Genomic DNA, 24,012 nt, shown 5'->3' on the forward strand with positions numbered 1-24,012 from the left:
GTTGTTTGGCTAATTCGCATTGAGACATCTTTAGTGCTTATTCCAGTCCCAGTGAATATGATATCTTTTATTATTACTTACGACATTTCCATACACTTGTGGAGAGTCAACAAGTTTTTGGCGCCATTGCCGGGGACTGCGCTATAACATTAAAGATTATCAATTGAGTTAGACTAAACATGACTCTTATTTTCTTTTCATTTGCATAGTTAAATCTAATTTTTAGAATTCTGATTTCATAACTTTTTCTTGTATTCCTTTCTACTTCTTACTTGTAGCAAATCTAATTCTGCACTTTTGATTTTCTAACATTCTAATTTAATTCTTTCTCTGTTTTTCTTGTCTTTGATTCAACTTCTTTTTTCTTCTTTTATACATATCTTGCAATTTTGTTCTTGTGTATGCGAAGATCTAACTTTGCAAGAGAACTTCTTCCTCTAGATCCCGAGATAGGCAGAACATTTCATAGAAGAAATATTCTGCAAAGACAACAAGAAGAACAAGAACATTCTATCATGGCTAATAGACCACTAAAGGATTATGCAGCACCTTACGCTAGGGGTTTTTGATCTAGTATTTCAAGGCCTTTAGTTGAAGCAAATAATTTTGAGATCAAACCTGCAATTATATCTATGGTGCAGCAAAATCAGTTTGGTGGAGGACCGCATGAAGATCCAAATTAACACTTGGAGGTCTTCTACGAGATATACGACACAATGAAGATAAATGGTGTTCCTTCTGAGGTAGTGCGCTTATTACTATTTGGGTTTTCTTTGAGAGATAGAGCTAAGCAATGGTTAAACTCTTTGGCTCCAAATAGCATCACCACATGGGAGCAATGTGAGCAACAATTTCTTGACAAATTCTATCCTCCAAGTAAAACGGCTAATATGAGGAATCTTATTGCAAGTTTCAAACAAGCCGACTCAGAATCTTTATTTGAAGCTTGGGATAGATACAATAGTATGCTCAGACAATGCCCACACCATGGTTTAGAAAGGTGGTTAGTGCTACATATATTTTATAATAGCATCAATTATCATACAAAGGTGTCCCTTGATTCAGCTGTTGGAGGGGCACTTATGAACAAGAGTTTGGATGAAGCCAAAGAAATAATTGAAAGAGTAGCACAAAATCACCATCAATGGGCTAATGAAAGAAGTGGTGGCTATTCTTGTGTGAACCCAACAACAAAAGCATCAGGGAAGTTTGATGTCGATGCAGTTACTTTATTGGCTGCAAAACTGGATGCTCTCACAAAAAGGTTTGAGAATATGGGAGCTAACTCAAGTACGGTCAATGCTATTGTTTCTTCTTGTGAAGTATGTGGAAGTTCTAAACATACAAATGACTCATGCCCATTGGGAGCTATAACTGCACAAATTAATCAATTGGAACAATGTGATGCAATCATGGGTTTCAATCAAAAGCAGAACAACCCATACTCGAGTACCTACAACCTTGGATGGAAGAGTCATCCTAATTTCTCTTACAGAAATAACCAAGATCAAGGACCATCTATGGGAGCAAGACCTAGTTTTCAATCTGGGCAGCAGAATTTTCAACAACAACAATCTTCTCAGGGCTTTCCTATGTCTAAAATTGAAAAGATGTTTGAAGAAATTATCTCTAATCAGAATGAAATGCAACAAGATATTTTAAGGCTTACTCAGAGAATGGATAGTTCTGATAAACATTTAAAGATTCTGGATAGTCAAATTACCCAACTAGCTTCCTCATCTTATAGAGCACCAGGACAACTACCTGGCAAGTCTGATGTCAATTCTATGGAGCACTGCAATAGAATTGAGCTTAGGAGCGGGCGGACCTTGTGAGATTCCCAAGTGTCTACTCCAAAAGGGATGCGCACTGAAGAAGAGCTCTCTCCTCCAATACAAAATCAGATTCAAGATAATGAGGAGAGTACCACTAAGGTTGAAGAGACTCTTCCACTTAACCAAGAAAGTAGAGTTGTCTCTTTTCCTCAAAGACTTGTAATGCTCAAGAAGGATGAAGAGTTTGGTAAATTCTTGGAGAAGGTTAAAGAGATATGTGTTGAAGTGCCACTTATTAATGCAATTCTACAAATGCCCAAGTTTGCCAAATTCTTGAAGGGCATCATGTCGAATAAAAGAAGGAGAGGAGATATAGAGACCATAGCGCTTACAGAGGAATGCAGTGCTCTTTTTGAGAAGAATACTTCCCCAAAGTTGAAGGATCCAAGGAGCTTCTATATTCCTTGCAATATAGGAACTAAATTTATCGAGAAAGATTTTTGTGATTTGGGGGCAAGTGTTAGCCTCATTCCTTATTCTATTTGTAATAAATTAGGTCTCAAAAATTTTAAACTTACTACTATGACACTGCAACTTGTTGATCATTCCTGCAGGTACCCTATGGGTATCGTTGAAGATGTGTCGGTAGAGGTAGGTGGGAGTATAATTCCCACAGATTTTGTTGTGTTAGACATGGAGGAGGATCCAAAAATTCCTATCATATTAGGAAGGGCATTCCTTGCTATAGCTGGAGCTATTATAGATGTTAAAAATCATAAACTTTCTTTGATAATTGGTAAGGAACGGTTGGAATATGATTTTTCTAATGTCTCTAACCATGTCTCTTCTCTTTTAAATGCTTGTAGCAGGGCAAGCATTTACAAACTGGGAATTAGGGATCGAGTGGAGACAAAGGGAAGGAGCCAACCAAAGACAAAGGGAAACAACCGGTGAAAGGCAAAGGAAAGAGGACCTCACGCGACGAAGGTAATGACAACGAATTCAATATCGTGTTTAGAAATGATGATCAAATAACTAGATTTGTAATTCTTGTCAATAGAAAGATCGTGTGTACTAGGTATATGGACCCAACCGTTTTAGATATGATGGGAATTAGAGATGATATCGATTGGATGATTGGGTTCTTGGATTGGAGTGATATTTTGTACACACATCTAGCTATTTATCCTCTCCTTGTTTTGGAGTTTCTAAGTTCACTAGATGTCCATTTTGCCAATGAGGATGATTATGTTGACAAGATAACTTTTAGATTAATGAGTCAAGAATTTCAATGGATATTTAGTGACTTTAACACTTGTTTTAGATTGTCTTCCGGTATCTCTCAGAGGTTTGACTCTAGGTTTAATTGGAACAATTTTTGGAGTTCGATCACCGGATTAGATCAACCCTGTGAGCCCTCTAGAGCCAAGGCTTCTCACATGCAAAACCCTGTTTTTAGATACCTACATTGAGTCATGAGCAAAACTATTTTTGGTAGAGGGGGAAGTGATGGAGTCGTCAAGAAAGTAGAACTTTATTCTCTATGGGTTATGTTACATAAGGTTGATTTTGATTCTGGTTTTCATTTTTTGCAAACCTTAGTGAGAACTGCGAGGTCATCTTCGGGATCAATAGTGCTTGGTGGTTTGATTACTTAAATAGTCATTAACTTGGAACTTGATTTAGATGGGTTGGAAGTTATTCATGGCAATGATATGATCGACATGGATGCATGTCTTGCTATGAAAATAATCTGTCGGGATGAAAATGGTTTTACATTTCCAAGGTCGAATGATTTTCCTTTACCTCTTCCTTGTCCTGATCAAACTTCAGTTTGCAACCCAACTAATTGGGTAATCACTGATTTAGACCCTGAGAATGTTCCTTCCATATCCGGAGATACAGAGCCACACATTGAGCCCTCAAGATCTGGACACCCGCAGTCCTCCGGACATCTGGATTCTGCTAGGCATTCTTTTACCTATGGTACGGGTCCCTCCAGATTTGACTTCTCAAATTTTTGTGCATCTCTAGAATCACTTCATGAGAAGCAAAATGCCCAACGAGAAATGTTGAAAGGTCGCTTCTCCTTATCAAATGATCAGTTTAGAGAGGTACAAAATCACTTTCAGTTCACGAGAAATTTTCAAGGGCGAGTGACTGAATTTGTCCAGGATTATGATACGGATCAAGCTAGAATGAGAGATTTTATACAAAGCATGAGTGTCACTAGCCAACAAGTAGATGCTTTGTTTGAGTATCATATAATCCTGAGCGAAACTCCAGGTTTTCCTAGTTTTCCCATTGGCCAACCACGTCGTAGGCCTCCTTTCCCTCGTCCACCTCCACCTCCTCCACCATATTGATTTCATTAGGACTATAAAAGGTTTAAGTCTTGGAGGGGGGGAGGGGGTGTTGAACCTGATTTTTCTTTTTTGCATTCTAGTTTTCAGTTTTTGCTTATTTTCTGCATGCTTAGTTTTTGTTTTGCATTTGTTCTTGCTTTGATTGCTTGATTTTTTTTTTTGATAGTCACTTGACTATCTTTTGAAAATCTTATGTCATATATCTTGAGAACATCAAAACTTCACTTATATGCTTTCATGTCTTCAAGTTTAAATGTTAACACGTTCATTATCTAGATTCATGATGTTTTAAGTGATGCTAGTAGTATGCTTAATGAACCTCTTTTCTCTATCTTGGGTAGCATGACATAAGCTAAGTATCTTATGGAGATGAGTTTTAGTTTTGGCTTGACCTTAAGGATCTTACCTTCACTTCACTATACTTGAGCTTGAATGGTTGACATCATTGAAATAGTCATGATTCATCTTATTTGTTTAGTACTTGGTTTCCATGATGATTTCTCAAATTTTATTTTGGTTACTGGATGAGGCTCAAATTATGTAAGCTCATTTGGAAAAATCAAGATATCCCAACATTTGTACTAAAAGTACATTTGTAAATAAGTTTTGCACAATGTAAATACTTATGAAAAAAAAGTAAAAAATAAACAGAAAAAAGTGAATAAGGGATATAAAAAAATAGTTGTCGTGAGTGGAATCTATCAAGTCACCCCTTTGAGACCGAGTTAGGTTACTGGGGAAATGACTGGTTAGCTTCTCTTGAGATTGAGCACGCATTTGAGACCTTGGGTTGATTGGGAAATATGAACCAAGTGTTTGGCAAGTAAGTGTCTATCACTGGTTACTTGTCTATCACCGGAAACATTAGGAATTCAAATTTGATGACGACTTGACTAGGACATAGATTGAAACTTGAAGAGTTTTGAGTTACCTTGCACTGTGCACAAGAGACTTATACTTGAGCCATACTTATCTTGTTTCCATGATCATGCTTGTTAATGAAACTTTTTGATAGAGTTAGGAGAATGCATTAGGGATATGAGAGCATTGTAAAACATGTGAATTTAGATTGTGGCATTTTACTTGAGGACAAGCAAAGGTTTAAGTCTGGAGGTATGATGTGTGTAGATTATATACACCTTTTATGAATGTTTGGACACACATTCACATACTTTGCACATATTTTGTCTACGTATTTTCGTACTTCTAGCTTTCCTTTTAGCATATTTACTCTTTTTGTTCAGAGATCTGCTTTTGTGCATTTTCTTAACACAGGAGTCAAATTTGGTGAATGATTCATGTTCAAGGCCAAATCTGCAAGCGAAGCTAGAGAGGAAAGTGTCATTCCTTAACCTCACACGGCCCTGCCATGGGGGGTTGCCCAGGCCGTGTGGCTGCAGCAGAGGAGGAAATTGCCATGGTCGTGTGAACTTCACACGGTCGTGCCAAGATTTAAAGCCAAATGAAGCCAGGCTGTGTACACCACACGGCCATGTAAGATTTTCAGAGACCAGGGAAGCCCTGGCCGTGTACACCACACAGGTCGTGTAGGGTTTCCAGTGAGCAAGAGGGCTCTGGCCGTGTACACCACATGACCGTGCCAGGTTTCCAGAGGCAGAAGCAGTCCAGGCCATGTAGATCTACACGGCCATGTAAGGGGGGTCATGGAAGATGCATGTCACGGCCGTGTACTACACATGGCTGTGTAAGGTTGGCAGAGAAGGGAATGGTTTTGGTCGTGTGAACCTCACACGGTCGTGCCTCGAGGTCGTGTGGTGCCCAAACCTCACCTCTATATAAAGCCTCCTTCATGTTTTGAGAGGGGATCTTCTCCCTTTTAGGGGGGAACAAGATTTGGGGCGTTCCTTGCCATTCTTGGAGGGATTTTCGGCGATCTAAGGGCGGATCTTCACTGAATCGACTCCGGAAAAGCAAGGATTGGATCCGAAGACGTTCTTCTTTGTAGATAAGTTTTCTTTCTCTCTTTTCTTGGATTTGAGGGGATTAAGAAGGCTTGTAATCTTCTTTTCTTCGGATTTCTTTCCTTGTTTTATGGAGTAGATTTCTTGTTCTACGATGGAGGGAGTAATTGTAAAGATGATTTGATGTAAAACTCTTGTGGATGTGCCAATTTCCTATTTCTATGATTTTTCCATGTTTGTATTCATTCTATCTTGTATGGATTGTTGTGATTAGGGCTTAATTACCATGCTTGATTAGATGTTTGGATATCTTGTGGATCTTGTAGAGATTGTATCTCATTCGATTTTCCGAGGGGCGTTCGTGACAAGAACATGCCCGTGTAAGGACGTTTGAGGAACAATCTTGAGGGTGAAATAGGATAATTCAAGGAGGTAGGATAGATTGTGTGCATTAATCTTTATATCTTGATGCGGTTGATGAGTGATGAATTCGTATGTTGATTATCCGAGGGACACATGTGACAAGCAAGCCCGTGTAAAGACAACATAGGTTCATTCCTAATTGATCACATTTAGGTATAGATTTCAATCCTAGGCCGGTTGTCTATTACAAGAGTGAACCGACAACCTTCTACAAATGATGGACAATTGAGGAATAAGATTTGGTAGATCATTTACATGGAACAATCCTTAGAAAGAAACCAAAACTCCTAGAGCATTCCCTTTATCGTCGCCCTTATTCTTGTTTCTTATTCTTTCATTTCTTGTTTACATTTCATAGTCATACTTAGCTTTTGAAAACCAATTGAATAGTTGTTTGGCTAATTCGCATTGAGACATCTTTAGTGCTTATTCTAGTCCCTGTGGATATAATATCTTTTATTATTACTTACGATATTTTCGTACACTTGCGGAAAGTCAACAGACGACACATCAGGAGGTAGGTAGGGATGTAAACGAGCCGAACCGAGCCGAACAGTATTAGGCTCGAGCTCGGCTCGTTTAAGTTATATTCAGGCTCGAGCTCAGCTCGAGCTCGAATCAAGCTTTTATCACAAGGCTCGAGCTCGGCTCGTTTTAGAATTATCATGCTTGCGAACAGTTCGAGCTCGGCTCATTATTAGCTCAATTATCAAAGTTAACGAACCTAACTCATTAAGCGAGCCCGGGCTCGTTTAGAGCTCATTTTTGGCTCATTTTAGAGCTCGTTCTTTGGCTCATTTTAAAGCTCATTTTAAGGCTCGTTTTAAAACTCATTTTTTGGCTCTTTTTAGAACTCGTTTTTGACTCGGTTTAAGGTTCGTTTTAAGGCTTTTTTTTTTAGCTTGCGAGCCTATAAACGAACATGTTCACGAGCTCACGAGCCGAATGTTGGTCCCCGTGGATGTTTTGATGTGATCAACCAAGTTGGTTAGGTCCTTCTTTGTATTTGATCCCTGTGTCTGAGTGTGCAGGAGCTTAGGAGCGCAGGAAGTCGAGCGGAAGACGCAGCTAGCGAGAAGGACGACACGGAAAGGGAGCCGACGGGCTTGGTGCGTCCGAAGGACGAGAGAGCTGCGGAAGAGTACTCCGGTGGACGAGAAGAATGTGCACGACATTCGAAGGATGAGAAGCCGGACGGAAGTCTGCTCGAGGAGAAGGCCGAAAATTGGATTCAGGTGAGCCCTATTTCGATTGGCCGGAATCACCCAAAAAGAACGAGACTTCGGAAGACGAAGCAAAGAAGCAACCAAGCTAAAAAAGCTGCCACGAAGCAAAGAAGCAACTAAGCTGGAAAAGCTGCCAGCCAGCTTGGAGGCGCCTCCATCAGGCTTGGAGGCACCTCCAGCTTGAGGGCTCCTTCAACCCCTGTTGAAGGCGCCTCGGACCCGGCAGAATTGAACGTTGAGCTTTTGGATAAAGTTTTATCCACCCACTCGATGGAGGCGCCTTGGACCCCTGTTGGAGGCGCCCTGGACCCTCGAGATAAGATTTCCAGAGGCTATTTAAAGGCCCCTGGAGGTAGGAATTCAATATCGATTATTCATTCAACTCTGTAACAACTTCCTAGCAATAGTTCTGAGCCGTTAGTGTGTAAAAGGCTTCTCCGCTTTCAGCAAAGGAGATTTTTCTACTGCGCTCTTTTTACTGTCCTGGATTAACAACCCTCTTGGTTGTAACCAGGTTAAATTCCTGTCTTTGTATTTCTTTATTGCTTTATCATTTTATTTACTATTGCACTAGTTGAGTTGAAAGCACGAGGAGGATATAATTTTTATTTGCAGGCAATTCACCCCCCTCTTGCCGGCCTCCGCTGCACCTACAATTGGTATCAGAGTTAGACCGCCTTAGAAGGACTAACCGCCGACTGAAGCACAATGATCAAGACGATGGCCGGAACAAATATTCATCCTCCAAAGTTCGACGGAGATTTCTCCACATGGAAGCGAAAAATGGAGGTATTTTTTAAAACTGAATTTGATATACTTTTAATAATGAAATATGGATATGCAGCGCCAAAAGATAAAGAAGAAAACACGTGGAGCAAGAAGGAGCAAGCTGATTTTGTCGCCAACGGAAAGGCTGAGTTCCACCTGCTCAGCGTTTTGCCACCTCAGGAGGTAAATCGGATCAGAAGCTATGACTCCGCGAAAGATCTCTGGGAAAAATTCCTGGAGCTTCACGAAGGTACCTCCGAAGCGAAACTAGCGAGGCGCGACATCCTCCGGACCTAGTTGACGAACCTCTGGATGAACTAAGGCGAGAAGGTAGCGCAACTCCAAGCGAGGATTAAAGAGCTGATCACGCAATTAAGCAACCTTGGAGAAGAAGTAAAGAACCGGGACTCGATCCGGTACGCGCTCAACGCCTTCCCCAGAACTCCAGAGTGGGCCTCCTTAGTAGATACGTACTACATCTCTAAGGACTTCGAGGTAAGTACTCTAGAACAATTGTTTTCTACTTTTGAACTTCACGAATCTCGAGTTGCAGAGCCCAATGGAGTAGAGAAGACTAGTCAGAACATTGCCTTAAAGGCAAGAATAAACGGTTCTGACTCCGAAGCCTCGGTCGACGAATTCGATACGACACTACTGGTAAGACGCTTCAATAAATTTTTTAAATCTAATAAATTTAGATCGCAGACAAAGAAGCATCAGCAAAGAAAAAGGACGATTCGTTGCTACAATTGCAACAAAGAAGGGCACATCAAAGATGACTGCCCAGACTTGAAGAAAAAGGGGAAGGAGAAAGAAAAGACAAAGTATAAGAAACCATAATCATCCAAGCACAAGAACCTGAAAGCCACTTGATCAGTTTCATCTTCTTCCGAATCAGACGTCGAAGCCTTCTCCGGGTTAGCGATGATGGCTAACCATCTTCCCGAAGATGACTCAAGCTCCGAGATGAGTATAGATGAAGGGGGAGGAACATCAGAAGAAGAAAGTTGCAGTGAAGGGGGAGCATCACCAAGTCAGGTAAGTAAGGTGCGTAATCTAACCCCTACTCAGTCATTTCTATTTATCAAGTCTCTTTCTAAAGAGTTAGATCAATTAGAAAAAGAAAATGAACATTTGAAATTAGAGGATGCATGCCTAAATAGATTTCCAAAATCAAAAATTAGAATTTATGGAAAATTGAATTGGTACATTAGAAACCATCAGGGTCAACTTAGAAGAATGCCCAAGAACTATGTACCCCTAAATTTTTAAATAATCCTGTAGAAAGGAACCTCTATTGGGTTCCGAAATCAGTGCTAAATTAATTTATTTAATTAAGGCTTTCAAGAGAGAAAATTAAACAAAGAATTTCTTTATGAAGCTTTATCTAAGGAAGTGGTTGTTGCTCCAATAACCAAGAAGGTCGCCACAACTTGGAAGCTGAAATATTGAAATAAAATGTTTAATTAACTTTCTGAAAAAACATTAAACTTAAAAAATGCTTTGAAAGTTTTTTATGTTAAAAAATTCTAAAAATTCATTTTACTTAGAAATTCTTTCTGATAAATTCTAAAAAGTCATTTAACTTAGAATTTTTTTTTAAAATTCATTTTAGTTTGAAATTTTTTTTTTTTGGAAAATTCTAAAAATCATTTCCACTTAGAAATTTTTTTTCCTACAGTTTACTTAGAAATTATTTTCTGACTTAAGAATTTGCTAAATATTATTTTTACCCCGTTTTTGCTGTGATCAAAGGGGGAGAGAAAAAAAATACAAGTTTAGAGGGAGTTAGAAAAATGGAAAATTATAATTTTTAAATATTTTTCTAAACCGAGTTACAATTTTATTAATTGCAAATTTATGCTTGACATGTTAGTTTAGTAATTTTCTTTTAAAAAATTACTTTTCTGTTTATTTTTACCCTAACTTGAACTTGGGTTGATGCACATCAAAAAGGGGGAGATTGTTGGTCCCCGTGGGTATTTTGATGTGATCAACCAAGTTGGTTAGGTCCTGCTTTGTGTTTGATCACTGTGTCTGAGTGTGCAGGAGCTTAGGAGCACAGGAAGTCGAGCGGAAGGCGCAGCTAGCGAGAAGGACGACATGGGAAGGGAGTCGACGGGCTTGGTGCGTCCGAAGGACGAGAGAGCTGCGAAAGAGTACTCCGGTGGACGAGAAGAACGTGCACGACGTTCGAGGGATGAGAAGCTGGACGAAAGCCTGCTCGAGGAGAAGGCCGGAAATTGGGTTCATGTGAGCCCTATTTCGGTTGGCCGGAATCACCCAAAAAGAATGAGACTTCGGAAGACGAAGCAAAGAAGCAACCAAGCTGGAAAAGCTGCCACGAAGTAAAGAAGCAACCAAGCTGGAAAAGCTGCCAGCCAGCTTGGAGGCGCCTCCAGCTTGAGGGCGCCTTCAACCCCTGTTGAAGGCGCCTCGGACCCCGCAGAATTGAACGTTGAGCTTTTGGATAAAGTTTTATCCACCCACTCGATAGAGGCGCCTTGGACCCCTGTTGGAGGCGCCCTAGACCCTCAAGATCATATTTCTAGAGACTATTTAAAGGCCCCTGGAGCTAGGAATTCAATATCGATTATTCATTCAACTCTGTAACAACTTCCTAGCAATAGTTCTGAGCCGTTAGTGTGTAAAAGGCTTCTTCGCCTTCAGCAAAGGAGATTTTTCTATTGCGCTCTTCTTACTGCCCTGGATTAACAACCCTCTTGGTTGTAACCAGGTTAAATTCCTGTCTTCGTATTTCTTTATTGCTTTATCATTTTATTTACTATTGCACTAGTTGAGTTAAAAGCACGAGGAGGGTATAATTTTTATTTGCAGGCAATTCACCCCTCTCTTGCCGGCCTCCGCTGCACCTACACCGAATATCCTCAAGCTCGAGCTCGACTTGATAAAACTATCAAGCTCGAAATCGAGATCGAGCTCGGCTCGATACGATAAATGAACGAACTCGAACAAGCTTTTTATCGAATCGAGCTTCGAATAGCTCGCGAACCGTTTGGTTCATTTACATCCCTAGAGGTAGGTCACTCGCCCCTTCTAGGCAAGTTTTCCGATCGGCAACGCCTTCGTCTACAGCTGGCGCGCCCTCGCTCTCGGGTGTACCTTCGTGTAAGCCGACCAGCCTCAGGCCGAGGCTCGTCATTTCCTTCACAGTGACTGCCTCAATCTCGGTGTCCTTAAGCTTTATCATACCGGCAACTCGCGCTCGCATCATGATGTCGGCTACAAAATAAAAAAGGAAATCAGTTAGACAAAAAGGAAAAAGGGCTGAGGAATTCCATACCTAAGCTGCTCGGGAGTCTCGTGCGGATCAAATTGAGCTCAAAGATGTACAGAATACCCTCCAGCAGTAGCTTATGGATGTCATACTTCTGGCTAGCCAGCATGTTCGCTGCATGGAGATAATCTGACTGGCTCTTGTACTTCTTCAAGTTCAGTTGAGGTGGCAGTCCGACCTTCCATTGGGTCTGGAAGCTGGGCCTCTCGGGGAGTCTTAGGAAGAAGAAGTACTCCTTCCAGTGTTTATTTAAAGTGTGTAGGAGATCGGTGGCCGGCTTGAAGGGGGGTTGGATAGCTAGGTCACCCCAAATTTACTTTCTTCTCTATAAGGTGTTAGTGCGTAGTGGAATATACTAAACAAAAATAATAAGAACAAGCAACAAAGCATAAACGCTAACACAAATCCTTTACGTGGTTCGGAGATTGCTTGCTCCTACTCCACGGCGTGTCCTTGAGGTGGACGAACCCTTGATCCTTCAGTGGATCAATCCTCGGCAATCTCCGGCTAGCTCTTACTCCTTCTCGGTGGAGTACAACCTCTCACAAAGCTCTCTTCCTCTTACAAGATGAAGACTTAGATTAGGAGGAAGAGAATGGCTTGGAAGCTTTGGACAATTGCTAAGGAGTTATTCAACAAGCATGAGTAACCTCCTTCAAGTCCCAAAGCTTCCTATAAATAAGAGGAGAGAGTTGATCATCATATCAACTCATCTCGGCACCAGTCGACTGGCAAAACCATCAGTCGACTGGTGTTACCGTTGGAGGTAGCCAATGGCTACTTCGCAGCACCAATAGTATGTCAACGGTCATTTACCAGTCGACTGCTAAAACATGCAGTCGATTGATCCACACTGACCGAACCAATAAAACCATTCTGTTCGCACCCAGTCGACTGTTAAACATGTAGTCGACTGCTACAGTACTGCTACAGTAACGCTACAGTGCTGCTACAGTAAAACCCTAAAACTAGGATTTTACTCCAAGTACAATTTCTCATGCACTCGTACCCTCACCCTTACGACTCATTTGACGCTTCCTTTACAGCTTTAACCTCTTGCCTTCAAGCCTATTTCCTTTGGCTCTCGTCCCTCGGATGCATTCAAGCCCGTGGCTCGTCCCTAATGTCATCCTTCGCGTATGCCTCGAAGTCGCTTCCCTCGGCCCTTGTCCTCGCTGCCTTGTCCATGGTCCCTCAGATGCTTCATCCTTCACCGGACCCGAAGCAATCAACCTGAGTCACATGTGTATCCTGCAAAACTGCACAACTCAAATACATATATCAAATACAAGGGTGAACCTAACTTAAACTCTTTGACACACACATCAAAACTATGATCGTACCGATCAAAACCTAGGTCGATTGCACCAATAATCTCCCCCTTTTTGATGTGTGGCAATATGTTTAAGTTAGGCATAAATATCAACATGAAAATTAGAAGCGATATGTAAACATGAAGCATAATACCCAAGCTCCCCTTTAACATATGCTCTCAACCATAATTTTCAAGTTGTGCACATAGTTAGGTTTCTAACTTAAACCTTCGCATTTCTCCCCCTTTGACACCATCTAAAATTGTATCAAACATGTACACATACTATGGTATCAATGTGGACTTTAAAATACCCAAAATTAGCTCTTGAAGGTGCTGGAAAATAGCTACCAGTCGACTGCTATCTGTCGCAGTCGACTGACACAAACCAATCCGATTTTCAGCATTTTAAAGCCAACTTCAGAAATACATAGAAAATTATAGAAAAATAGGAAAATAATGAAATTTTGAACACACATTTCTTATAATGTTATTTACCAAGAAAAAATATGTTTTCATGAAAATTCATCATATTTTTGAATTTTTGATAAAAACTCAAACACTTTAAAAATCACTCAAGGTGGTATCAATTTGAAACCTTGTTTTGCATTCATATGTTTCAAAGTAGCTAAACCGCAGTAAATAAAACATAAAAATATTTTTAAAACATTTAAAATGTCCAACTATGATCTATGGGCAAGATGTCCATTAATTAAACATTTGCTTTCCCCATAGTTGGCCTACGATCACTAAAACTTGATTCATTTCATAACTCATCAAGATGCCATAAGCATAAGTGAATTATTTGTATCATCCTATCATCTCACATTTAAGGTTAGAAAATAATGCAAATCATTATGAGATGAAGATAACTTCTACTTAGCCCCCTTGATCATGAATTTCTATCAAGGTTAAGTGCTCCCCCTTAAGGTCTCAAGTCAACCATTTTTCAAGGATTTGAACTATGATTTTAATGGTTGACTAACCTAAAATCCTCTAACCCTTGAGGATTGATTTTGGCACCCAATAGAAATTCTTTCTAATTGGGTTAACCAAATATTCCTTGGGGATCCATTTTCTATCTATAGTCTTAGTTTTTGATTGGCCCCTAGCAAGTAGACAATGGTAGATCTTTTCATTATTGAGTTCCTTGTATCCTAACCAATTTTTCTTAAAACTTGCCCTTTGGCTCCTAATCATGCTTAGGGTTTTAGAGCCAATTTCAAATTTGCTAAGGGCATTGGTAAGGTATTCTACCTTTTCCCTTAAAGCCTTATTTTCTTCTTCTAAACATGAATCATTTGAATTTGTAGAAGAAGCATGCATATCATTATCCTTAATAGTCATAGATTCTAATTTTTCCTTAAGCATGCAAATATCATTTTTCAAGGATTTGTTCTTTCTTTTTGCCTTAAACAAATCATCATTTGTGCTTGAAATAATTTTAATTAAGACATGAGGAGGAAGATTATGTACCTCACTTACCGAGACGTCCGAATCCGATGTTTAACCTCCCCCTTCACTTGAGCTCCCTTCTTCGTCTTCACTTGAGCTCTTTCCCTCTTCATTTTCAGATGAGGTGGAGGCTACATCATCAATTCCCATTAGAGAAAAATTGACTACATTGTGCTCTTCTTCCTCCGATGATGATGATGGATCATCCCATGTTGCTTTTAGGTTTTGAGTCTTCTTTCCTTTTTCTTTTGTCTTCTTCTCCTCCTTCTTCCCTTCCTTCTTCTTCAAGAGAGGACAATCATCTCTTATGTGTCCTTCTCCTTGACAGTTATAGCAAATGACCCTTCTTGTTCTACTTTTGCTTCTTGAGCTTTTCCTAGCATGAGATTTGTTAGTTGAAAACTTTTTAAATGTCCTCATTTTCCTTACCATATACGCCTCTTGATCGCTATCCATTGAGGCGCTTGATTCTTCGGAGTCGAAGGATGGTGGAGATGAAGATTTCTTCTTCTTTCCCTTTCCCTTGTTTGCCACAAGAGCTACTCCTCTTGATCTATGAGCTTCTCCATCTAACTCTTCAACTCTTGTTTCGTGAAGCTCCATTGTTGAGAAGAGTTCATCTAGAGAGGATTTCTCTAGGTCCTTTGATATGTAGTATGAATCTACAATGGAGCTCCAAGTTGTGGTTCTTGGGAAAGTATTTAGGGCTTTCATCATCATGTCTCGATTTGAAAATGTCTCACCTACACTTGTTAGTCCATTAATAATTTCCTTAATTCTAGAATATAAAATTGATACCTTTTCTCCTTTCTCAAGCTTGATATTGTTGAGTTGAGTTCGAAGGAGGTCTCTTCTTGCCAATTTCGCTTCCTATGTCCCTTCATGAAGCTCCACTAGCTTTTCCCATAACTCCTTGGCGCTTGAGTAGGTTCCAACCCTTGTTATTTCTTGTTGGGGAAGAACATTGTGTAGATGATGTATGACTTTAGAATTCACTAAATGTTCTTCCCTTTGCTTCTTGCTCCACCTTGTTTTCTCAAGTATCTTATTGTCTTGATCCCTAGGCATTTCAAAATCATTTTCCTTGATTAGCATTATGTCAAAATCGGTTTCGAAAAATACCTCCATTCTCTTCCTCCACCAAGAGAAGTCCCCTTCGAATTTGGGTGGATAAATGTTTGAGCCGACCATTTTGATTAAGTGCTCTTCTCGACGATTAGTCCGTTGAAGGGCGTCCTCGCTCTGATACCACTTGTAGGGAGATCGGTGGCCGGTTTGAAGGGGAGTTGGATAGCTAGGTCACCCCAAATTTACTTTCTTCTCTATAAGGTGTTAGTGCGTAGCGGAATATACTAAACAAAAACAATAAGAACAAGCAAGAAAGCACAAATGCTAACACAAATCCTTTACGTGGTTCGGAGATTGCTTGCTCCTACTCCACGGCGTGTTCTTGAGGTGGACGAATCCTTGATCCTTCGGTGGATCAATCCCCGATAATCTCCGGCTAGCTCTTACTCCTTCTCGGTGGAGTACAACCTCTCACAAAGCTCTCTTCCTCTTACAAGATGAAGACTTAGATTAGGAGGAAGAGAATAGCTTGGAAGCTTTGGACAATTGCTAAGGAGTTATTCAACAAGCATGAGTAACCTCCTTCAAGTCCCAAAGCTTCCTATAAATAAGAGGAGAGAGTTGATCATCATATCAACTCATCTCAGCACCAGTCGACTGGAAAAACCATCAGTCCACTGGTGTTACCGTTGGAGGTAGCCAACGGCTACTTCGCAGCACCAACAGTATGCCAATGGTCATTTACCAATCGACTGCTAAAACATGCAGTCGACTGGTACAGTCAACTACTAAAACATGCAATCGACTGATCCACACTGACCAAACGAACAGAACTATTCTGTTCGCACCCAGTCGACTGCACCAGTCGACTGCTAAAATATGCAGTCGACTGCTACAGTAACACTACAGTACTGCTACAGTAAAACCCTAAAACTAGGATTTTACTCCGAGTACAATTTCTCATGCACTCGTACCCTCACCCTTACGACTCATTTGACGCTTCCTTTACAGCTTTAACCTCTTGCCTTCAAGCCTATTTCCTTTGGCTCTCATCCCTCGAATGCATTCAAGCCCGTGGCTCGTCCCCAATGCCATCTTTCGCGTATGCCTCGAAGTCGCTTCCCTCGGCCCTTGTCCTCGCTGCCTTGTCCACGGTCCCTCAGATGCTTCATCCTTCACCGGACCCAAAGCCATCAACCTGAGTCGTATGTGTATCCTGCAAACCTGCACAACTCAAATACACATATCAAATACAAGGGTGAACCTAACTTAAACTCTTTGACACACACATCAAAACTATGATCGTACCGATCAAAACCTAGGTCGATTGCACCAACAAAGTGGACATCTTATCAAAGAATACCAGATCGATCCGTGACTGAAAGAGATAGGTTCCCAGCTAGAATTGCTTGGGATAATAAAAATAATGAAAGACTCGAGGAGTTAGTGGGATGTCGTGCAGCCGGAACAGCACGACAACACCGCATAGAAGACAGAAGAAGTTAGGGACGAGCTATGGGAGGGGGACACAGAAGTAATTTCAAACTTCGAGTATAAATGGGTGGATGGGAAATCGGAGTCCGACCAAAAACTGGTCTCTGAACAGACAGATTGTGCCGTCTGGCGGGTCGTTCGGTCGATCGGATGGAGAGGCCATAATTATCTCGTGGTCGGAGGGAATGTCAAAGGCATTTATAAGGCCCGCAGCGTCACCCACATCGAACCTGGTCTCCATTGTGGTATACCAGAGTCCGGGAGCAGGGTCCGCCAACGGTGAATTGGCCATTGCCGGAAAATAAAGAAGGATATAGAGGTCGAGGAAAAAGGAGTTGGGATAGAAAAACACAGCAGACGTCGGGCTTAGGCGTGGGACAAGAAGGGCAGGACTACGAAAGACCAATGACAGGGGAGTTCGAGGAGGCTTACAGAAAGGAGGAGTCACCGGGGGAGAAGATGGGGAGTAGCCAGAGCTCTGGCACAGGGTCACCGGCAGCTCTCGAGGAAGAAGGAGACGCAAGGTGAAAAAAGGAGGCGGTGCCGCAACTTTATAAAGATAGGACTCGGTCGACTAGAGCCGTCGGATCTAGGTCTCGGCGACCGAAGCACAAATCCGGCCGTTGAATTCAAACCGCCAAGCGTCACATCAACAGCTGTCGCCTCGGGCGTGCGGTGACTGCAGCGGCGACATGTGGCACACTCCCACAGGGCGACATTTAAGGGGCGCCATTATCAGGCGTGGGCGTGTGCTCGACTTTAATGAGGTGATTTGCATGAATTCCAAGGAGATTTGGATGACGCCAGCTTTGACTGCTCTCGGCCTAGGGGTGCGGATGAAGAATTCTCTTAAGTATGAATACGTGGGGCATTGATCGGCCTTAAGAGTAAGCCCTCGGGCCGGATGACACTCTGAGCTAACTAATATTACGGTCGATCGTCTTGCCGATTCCCAAACCCAATTGTCTAGTCAGTCGGACTTGCAACCTCTTTCGATTAGACTTGAGGGGAAGGTACGTGATCCGGTGGTAAGATGGAGCCCCCGCCTCGGAGGGGGTCATGGCCACGTGGAAGGTCAGAGTCAAGGCAGTCAAGGCAGTCAATGCCCTCATACCATCGTCCGCTTGGGGGCAACTCACTTGCCCGATCGGAAGACCTGACCTGATAGTATCATAGCTCGCCCACCGAATTGAGCTTCCGACGCTCAGAATTCTGTACCAACAAAGCATAGGCCAAGCGAACAGCTCGCTCGGTGCGAACAGTGGATGTGGGCCGAGCGGATACACCACTCGACCGAAGGGCAAAGCAGCAGCTAGCCTGAGGAAGGCTGGCCGAGTGGTCATCCCGCTCGGCCCAATAACTGACAAAACAAGGATTGATCGCTATCCTCTTAGAGACTCATGCCACCGACAGACAGCATGGTGGACGGTATGGTCAGGCAGAGAATCGTACGAGAGAAGCTTCCACTGTCTTGTCGGGATATGCTCGGGTTGTTGAGGCATGGTATCAGGAACACTTTTCTGACACGTCTTATCAGGGAAATCTTTGAGATGCGTGCATGTCTCGAGAAGCATGCACGCACGTTCTCGGGAGCCCTATATAAGAGACCCCAAGCTTCGACAGAGGTATGTTGGATTCTACTGTAGCTACTGTTACTCTGCCACTTTCGTTTCTCTTCACTTCCTTATTGCTTTCGCCGAAGATCTGACTTGAGCGTCGGAGGGCCAACGCCGGGGAACCCCTCCCTGGCTCGGCACTGACATTTTGTGGTTGCAGGTCTCAGTCGTTCGAAGTCCACATCCAGTCAACGTGAGCGCCACACCCCCAACGTCCAACGCCTCGACTCTCAGATAGGATCAATTAATATATAAAGATAATTTTTAAAAATTAAATATAAAAATATATGAAAAATTATATAATTAACTCATAAAATATGATATTACTTAGATATTCTTAATAATGATCTTAAAAATTATTTTAAAAAAAATATTCTAGTGGACTAGATTCTAATTATTTAGCACCGATATAGACCATATGTGCCAGTGGGCCTCCTCAAATCTAATTTATTGTAACTAAGTTAAGAATTTATTGGTGCCAATTTTTACTTTTATGTAAGATATTTCCTTGTGACACATCTCGACTAGCTAGAATCAAAGTTCTCGTTTAAATTTTAATCACATGTTTGAAAATATGCAAGGTGAGGAAGTAAATTGTTGATCGATTTTATGTTTAAGGATGATTTTATGATTTTGAAAGTGAAGTTGATCGATTTTGAAAGTGAAAATAAAGTGCAAGTTTCAAAATTCCTTATATTATATACTTATCTGTTATTCCAATGGTGATTCCATGGGCGATATTTGGAATTAATTAATTATGTTTTTGATAGGGATGTTCATTATTAAACATTAAAATTGAACCAAAATTAATTATTGATTTCATTTATTCTTTTATTAATTTAATTTAGTCTAGTTTAGTTTGATGAATTCAAGATTTGAATAACAAAATGAAATGTAATTAACATTCTTACGTTTTCATACATGAAAATTTTATATTTTTCCCTTTAATTAATTTAGATGAATATGTTTCATTAGAGATTTATAATAATCGTGTAGTTAAATTCATTCATAGTTGCAGATATTAAAGTCACGGAAATATCATTTCTATGAATTTAGATGAATTGATCGATAATGGTGTGCGATGAGGATGTTGGACGAGGTCGGCGAAATCAACAAAGTTAAGTGTGATCAATGAGGATGATAGGCAATAAGTAGCAACAAATGCTTACAAATGAAAATCAAAGAGGGTCATCATTTTAACTTTTCTCTATCTCTAACTCATTTAAGAGACTCAAATTGAATTGAATGTCTAACCGATTCAACTTAACTAGTCGAGTATCCAGTTGGTTTACTTCAAATATAAATATTTTATTTGTTAGTTAATGAGCCTATTGATATCATCCTCCAGTTGACTAAGATCCCCCTCGTCAATCTAATTATTGAGGTCATCATCTACTGCAATCAAGATGAAATCATTTATCCCTAATGTCTCCACCGCACCCAACCCAAGGCCATCATGCCTATTCAATAAGATGAGTATAAGTATTGTTGAGTTAAGTTCCCATTTAATTCAATTCTAAGGGTCATTATTTATTTTTTTTTAACATGCAACAACAATCATAATAATTATAAAATTTTATCCCATTAAATAGGATGAATTATATAAGTTTATTATTTATATTTAAATAAATTTTATTTTATTATTATTAATTAAACTTTCTCTTTATTACTTTGGGATAAAAATATATTAATATTTTAATTTTAAATAATGAATATTTTAATTACAAAATAAAACATTTTAAAGTATTTTTTAAAAATAAATAAATATTGGGCCATTTCCAAAATTAATCTAAATGATAATACATAAAATGATTAATTTGTTTTTGTACTTTTTTAACATAATCGCCGCAGGGAGAGAGATGACAGCGTCGAAGGGGCAACATTCGAGAAGCGATGGTGGTGGTGCACGTCAAGGCGGCGACGTTGGAGGAGCAGCAGTTCCTCTACCACTGCATCTCCACTTCGGCCATCGATGAGGTGGCCGACGTCATCCTGGGCATCCACGCCCTGCAGTCTCACATCCAATCCCTCTCACTTCTCCTCCGGCAACGCCTGCTTTCCGACCCTTCATTCTCAGGTGAATCTTTGGTACCCTAAATCGTTTTATGTAACTAGAGAAGCTTTCTTCTTGTGTTTCTGTTCTGCAGCATACCAAAAGGGAAAAATTCTTAATAGCCCTAATCACAATCCTCCGTAACCTATCAAATGGATCTTTTCTGCAACATAATGAATCATTAAAAATTCAAAATTGTATCCATATTTCCATAAACTATACTAAGAATTTACTTACATAGCTTCTTATTTTGTTTCAGACAGTTCTTCTGACCCAGCTCTTGCCCTGGAGAGATCTTTATCGGAAGCAGAGACTTATGTTTCAAAGGTTAGATATAGTCCAGATGCATAGAAGTTTATAGCTTCTCTATGAAGAAAAATGTGCAACAAAATCCAGAAACTGACTATTTGAACTGATACGTGCTTTTAAACATTGCTGCAGGATCAAGTTGAGCACAACAGGTTCTTATCACCTCATGCCCTGCGCGCCCATGTTAAGAACATAGAGAAAGAAATCAAGATTGTTCAGTCAAAGGGTTTCCTTGATTGTGATCTACCACAGCCTCCTGGTATCATTTGTTGTTTCCATGATGCATTTTTTTTTAATCTTAAAAAAGTATTGTTGTTAATGGGTTTGTTGCACAAAAAGAGAAGAATTTTTTTTTCCTTTCATAATCTGTTGATATGTTATTTCTATTTGGATAATTGGATTCTTTAGAAAATTATGTACTAACATTATTATATTGTTACAAGCATTGCCTAATTTGGTAAACATTATGCTTGTGGGTTCACTTAATGTCTCTGATTGGTGCAAGCAGGTAAGCTATAATACTAGTTAGCATTATTTTCGGCTAAGGAACTTATCACTTTGTTTTTAGTCAGCAGAGGTAGGTTTTAACTCACTTAAGCATAGATGTTATGTTATTGGAGTTGACCATACACACTTTGATCTAGCTACCCTTGTTATATTCTTTAGTTCTTTTCTCTAACCTTGAAAAATAAACTAAGATTAATTTGGAGAACCTCATTTTGAAGCCATGCATAGAGGTTTTATTGTGATGGTGATGTTGATATTTCTATCTCAATTGTAATTACTTTAAAGAGTTTTATTAGGTCTTGTTGTATCCATTAAATCTTCAACTCTACACAATTAACGTATCCGATTGCATAATTTATCGGTCATTGAAATACCCACCTATAGAAATGTATACATAAATAACTCTATTGAAATACCTGCCTATAGAATTGTATACATAAATAACTCATAAAATGTAAGCACCTTTTCTTCACAAAATTTGTTTCCACTAGCCTTCTCAAAATTCTTTGTATGTTAAGCTTTCTCCTGAAACAACATGCTTGGTACAATTCATGGTATCACAAGGCACCTGCTACAGGATCAGCAGCACTCCATTTGTTCTGTAACTAAGTTTGTCCAAGGCAAGATTAAGAATATTTGTTTCAACTTGAATTCTGATCCTAATTGCACCTTTTTAGTTTCAACTGTTATTAACAGATTAGCGATTTGGTTGGTTAGGATTGAAAGAAGTGAAAGATTCATTAAGATTCATGAGTACATATGATTTTCTTGGAATTGTTTGATTAAGTATGAAAGCATGTTGTAGTCTTTAGAAGTGAAAATCCCGTGATTGCTGTAGAGAGTCAAACATTCTATATCGCAAAAATATAAATGTTATCAAATGATTCATGCTATCCAAAGAAGTTTTACACTTGCTATCACTGATGCAATCCGAAACTAGCCTAAAGTATTAGTTAAGTGCTGAAAGTACAATGATCCGAGAACAGTTGAACTTCGCAATTTGAAGAAACTCCACATCAGTAATCCAATTATTGAGATAGTTAGTTTCAGTTCTTGGTTAATATGATCACCTTCCACATTTAGAGTAGTTTTCTAATCAAATTTTAACACACCATGCCATTTGGGCAAATGCCCATACGTTTAGCTTACACAAATAAAATTTCATCCACGATTGTGCTTCGTTCTAATTCTAAAGTTTAGCTCTTTCTTAACTTCTTTTGTGATGTTTAGTTACTCAAATTTTTACAAACAACTGTTAATACAACGAACTAACCATCTTCATGCAAGTCTTGCTGAATTTCTCCTTAAAATCTTCACAAATGCTCAAACTGGGCAACCTTAATTTTCCATGTCTCAGCTTTCTAACCTGAATTTAGCATAGTTTTCTTATATGTTGTTTCACACAGATGTCGAAAAAGCTCACACTACCTGCTAACTATTTGTGATATATTTTAATATCAAACTAGATTGTGAGGTTCATCAGCAAATGCAGCTATGGTGGGCAGGGAAAGAACTTGTTAGAGGCAAAAGACTATGCGACTATATCGGTACAAATGAGAAAACAAAGGTAAAGTTACTAAATGATATTACTTTGAAATTACCTTTCCTTTTTCCTGTTTTCCCTGGGGAAATTTCTTACTATGCTCATCGTCTGGTCGGCAGATTGTGATCACATTGAAACCAGCTTGTTGAAGACCTTTAAAGCTTTTCATTGAGCCACACCAACCCCAACCCCAACCCCAACATGCTAAATTACTTGCATCCTTATAATTATATAGTTCTTGCACATTTTGTTTTCTTATTCATTTTACGATAAATTTCTCGGTGTAAATCAGCCATTTAAATGTGCCGGTTGCGGATTGTGGGGCAGACAGACGGATCTTGCTTAGGGCCGTCCTGTAAAGCCCAGTTCAAAAAACAAAAAAAATTATTACCTATCTAAATTTTTTTATTTAGCCCATTAAAATCCACTCCTTTCTTATTCAAAGCTCAGTCCACTTCATTAAGTATAAGCCACTTCCAACTCAATTTCTGATTCCTGGCTACATATTTAAAAATAATAATTATGTCAATTTCAGTTTTGAGCTGCTTCACTACATATTTTAATAAAATATGAACAACTTGAATAGAGATTAATTAATTTTCCTTTTTTAGGATTTAAGAATAAATTTATCTATAACATTAAATGAGTATTTGCCTTTTCAAAGATATTTTAGTCACTAAAATTATTTCACCAAACAATTTAACTTTTTTGAATTAAAATTCGAAGATTTTTTTTATATATGTATCAGGTATCTAGATGTTATAACTTGATTAATTTTAAGATAGGGCATCGATTTTTGTCTACCAAGGAAAATTAGAAAGCGTGGTGTCTCTGAAATGGCGTTCAGTAGTTTAATCGTTAGGTAAATTTTACAAGA

The 24,012-nt window shown here is 39.7% G+C and overlaps 1 protein-coding gene and 1 non-coding gene across 3 annotated transcripts; one reads left to right on the forward strand and one right to left on the reverse strand.

Moving 5' to 3' along the window:
- Positions 1-887: 887 nt before the first annotated feature.
- On the reverse strand, positions 888-994 carry LOC121993386. Its single transcript, XR_006115241.1, has one exon. It is a non-coding gene; the product is annotated as a small nucleolar RNA R71 (small nucleolar RNA).
- A 19,554-nt stretch (positions 995-20,548) lies between these two features.
- LOC121988511 (cilia- and flagella-associated protein 298-like) lies at positions 20,549-23,562 on the forward strand. Of its 2 annotated transcripts, XM_042541965.1 has the most exons (5): positions 20,549-20,800; positions 21,036-21,103; positions 21,218-21,344; positions 23,059-23,159; positions 23,255-23,562. In XM_042541965.1, the coding sequence occupies exons 1-5, from the start codon at positions 20,617-20,619 to the stop codon at positions 23,282-23,284; spliced, it is 510 nt and encodes a 169-aa protein (XP_042397899.1). In that variant the 5' UTR covers positions 20,549-20,616; the 3' UTR covers positions 23,285-23,562. The 2 variants fall into 2 exon arrangements, 1 of the variants encoding a protein (XP_042397899.1); XR_006114037.1 differs by having other exon boundaries at positions 21,218-23,159.
- Positions 23,563-24,012: the final 450 nt, after the last annotated feature.

Source organism: Zingiber officinale, chromosome 6B, assembly GCF_018446385.1.
Source record: "Zingiber officinale cultivar Zhangliang chromosome 6B, Zo_v1.1, whole genome shotgun sequence".
Lineage (NCBI taxonomy): Eukaryota > Viridiplantae > Streptophyta > Magnoliopsida > Zingiberales > Zingiberaceae > Zingiber > Zingiber officinale.

Bases quoted from the DNA above. Each gene is read 5' to 3' on its own strand.
- LOC121988511 (XM_042541965.1), top strand. From the start codon at position 20,617: ATGGTGGTGGTGCACGTCAAGGCGGCGACGTTGGAGGAGCAGCAGTTC. The intron at 21,104-21,217 runs GTTAGATATAGT...ACATTGCTGCAG, and splicing joins CAGAGACTTATGTTTCAAAG to GATCAAGTTGAGCACAACAG. The intron at 23,160-23,254 runs GTAAAGTTACTA...TCTGGTCGGCAG, and splicing joins GTACAAATGAGAAAACAAAG to ATTGTGATCACATTGAAACC.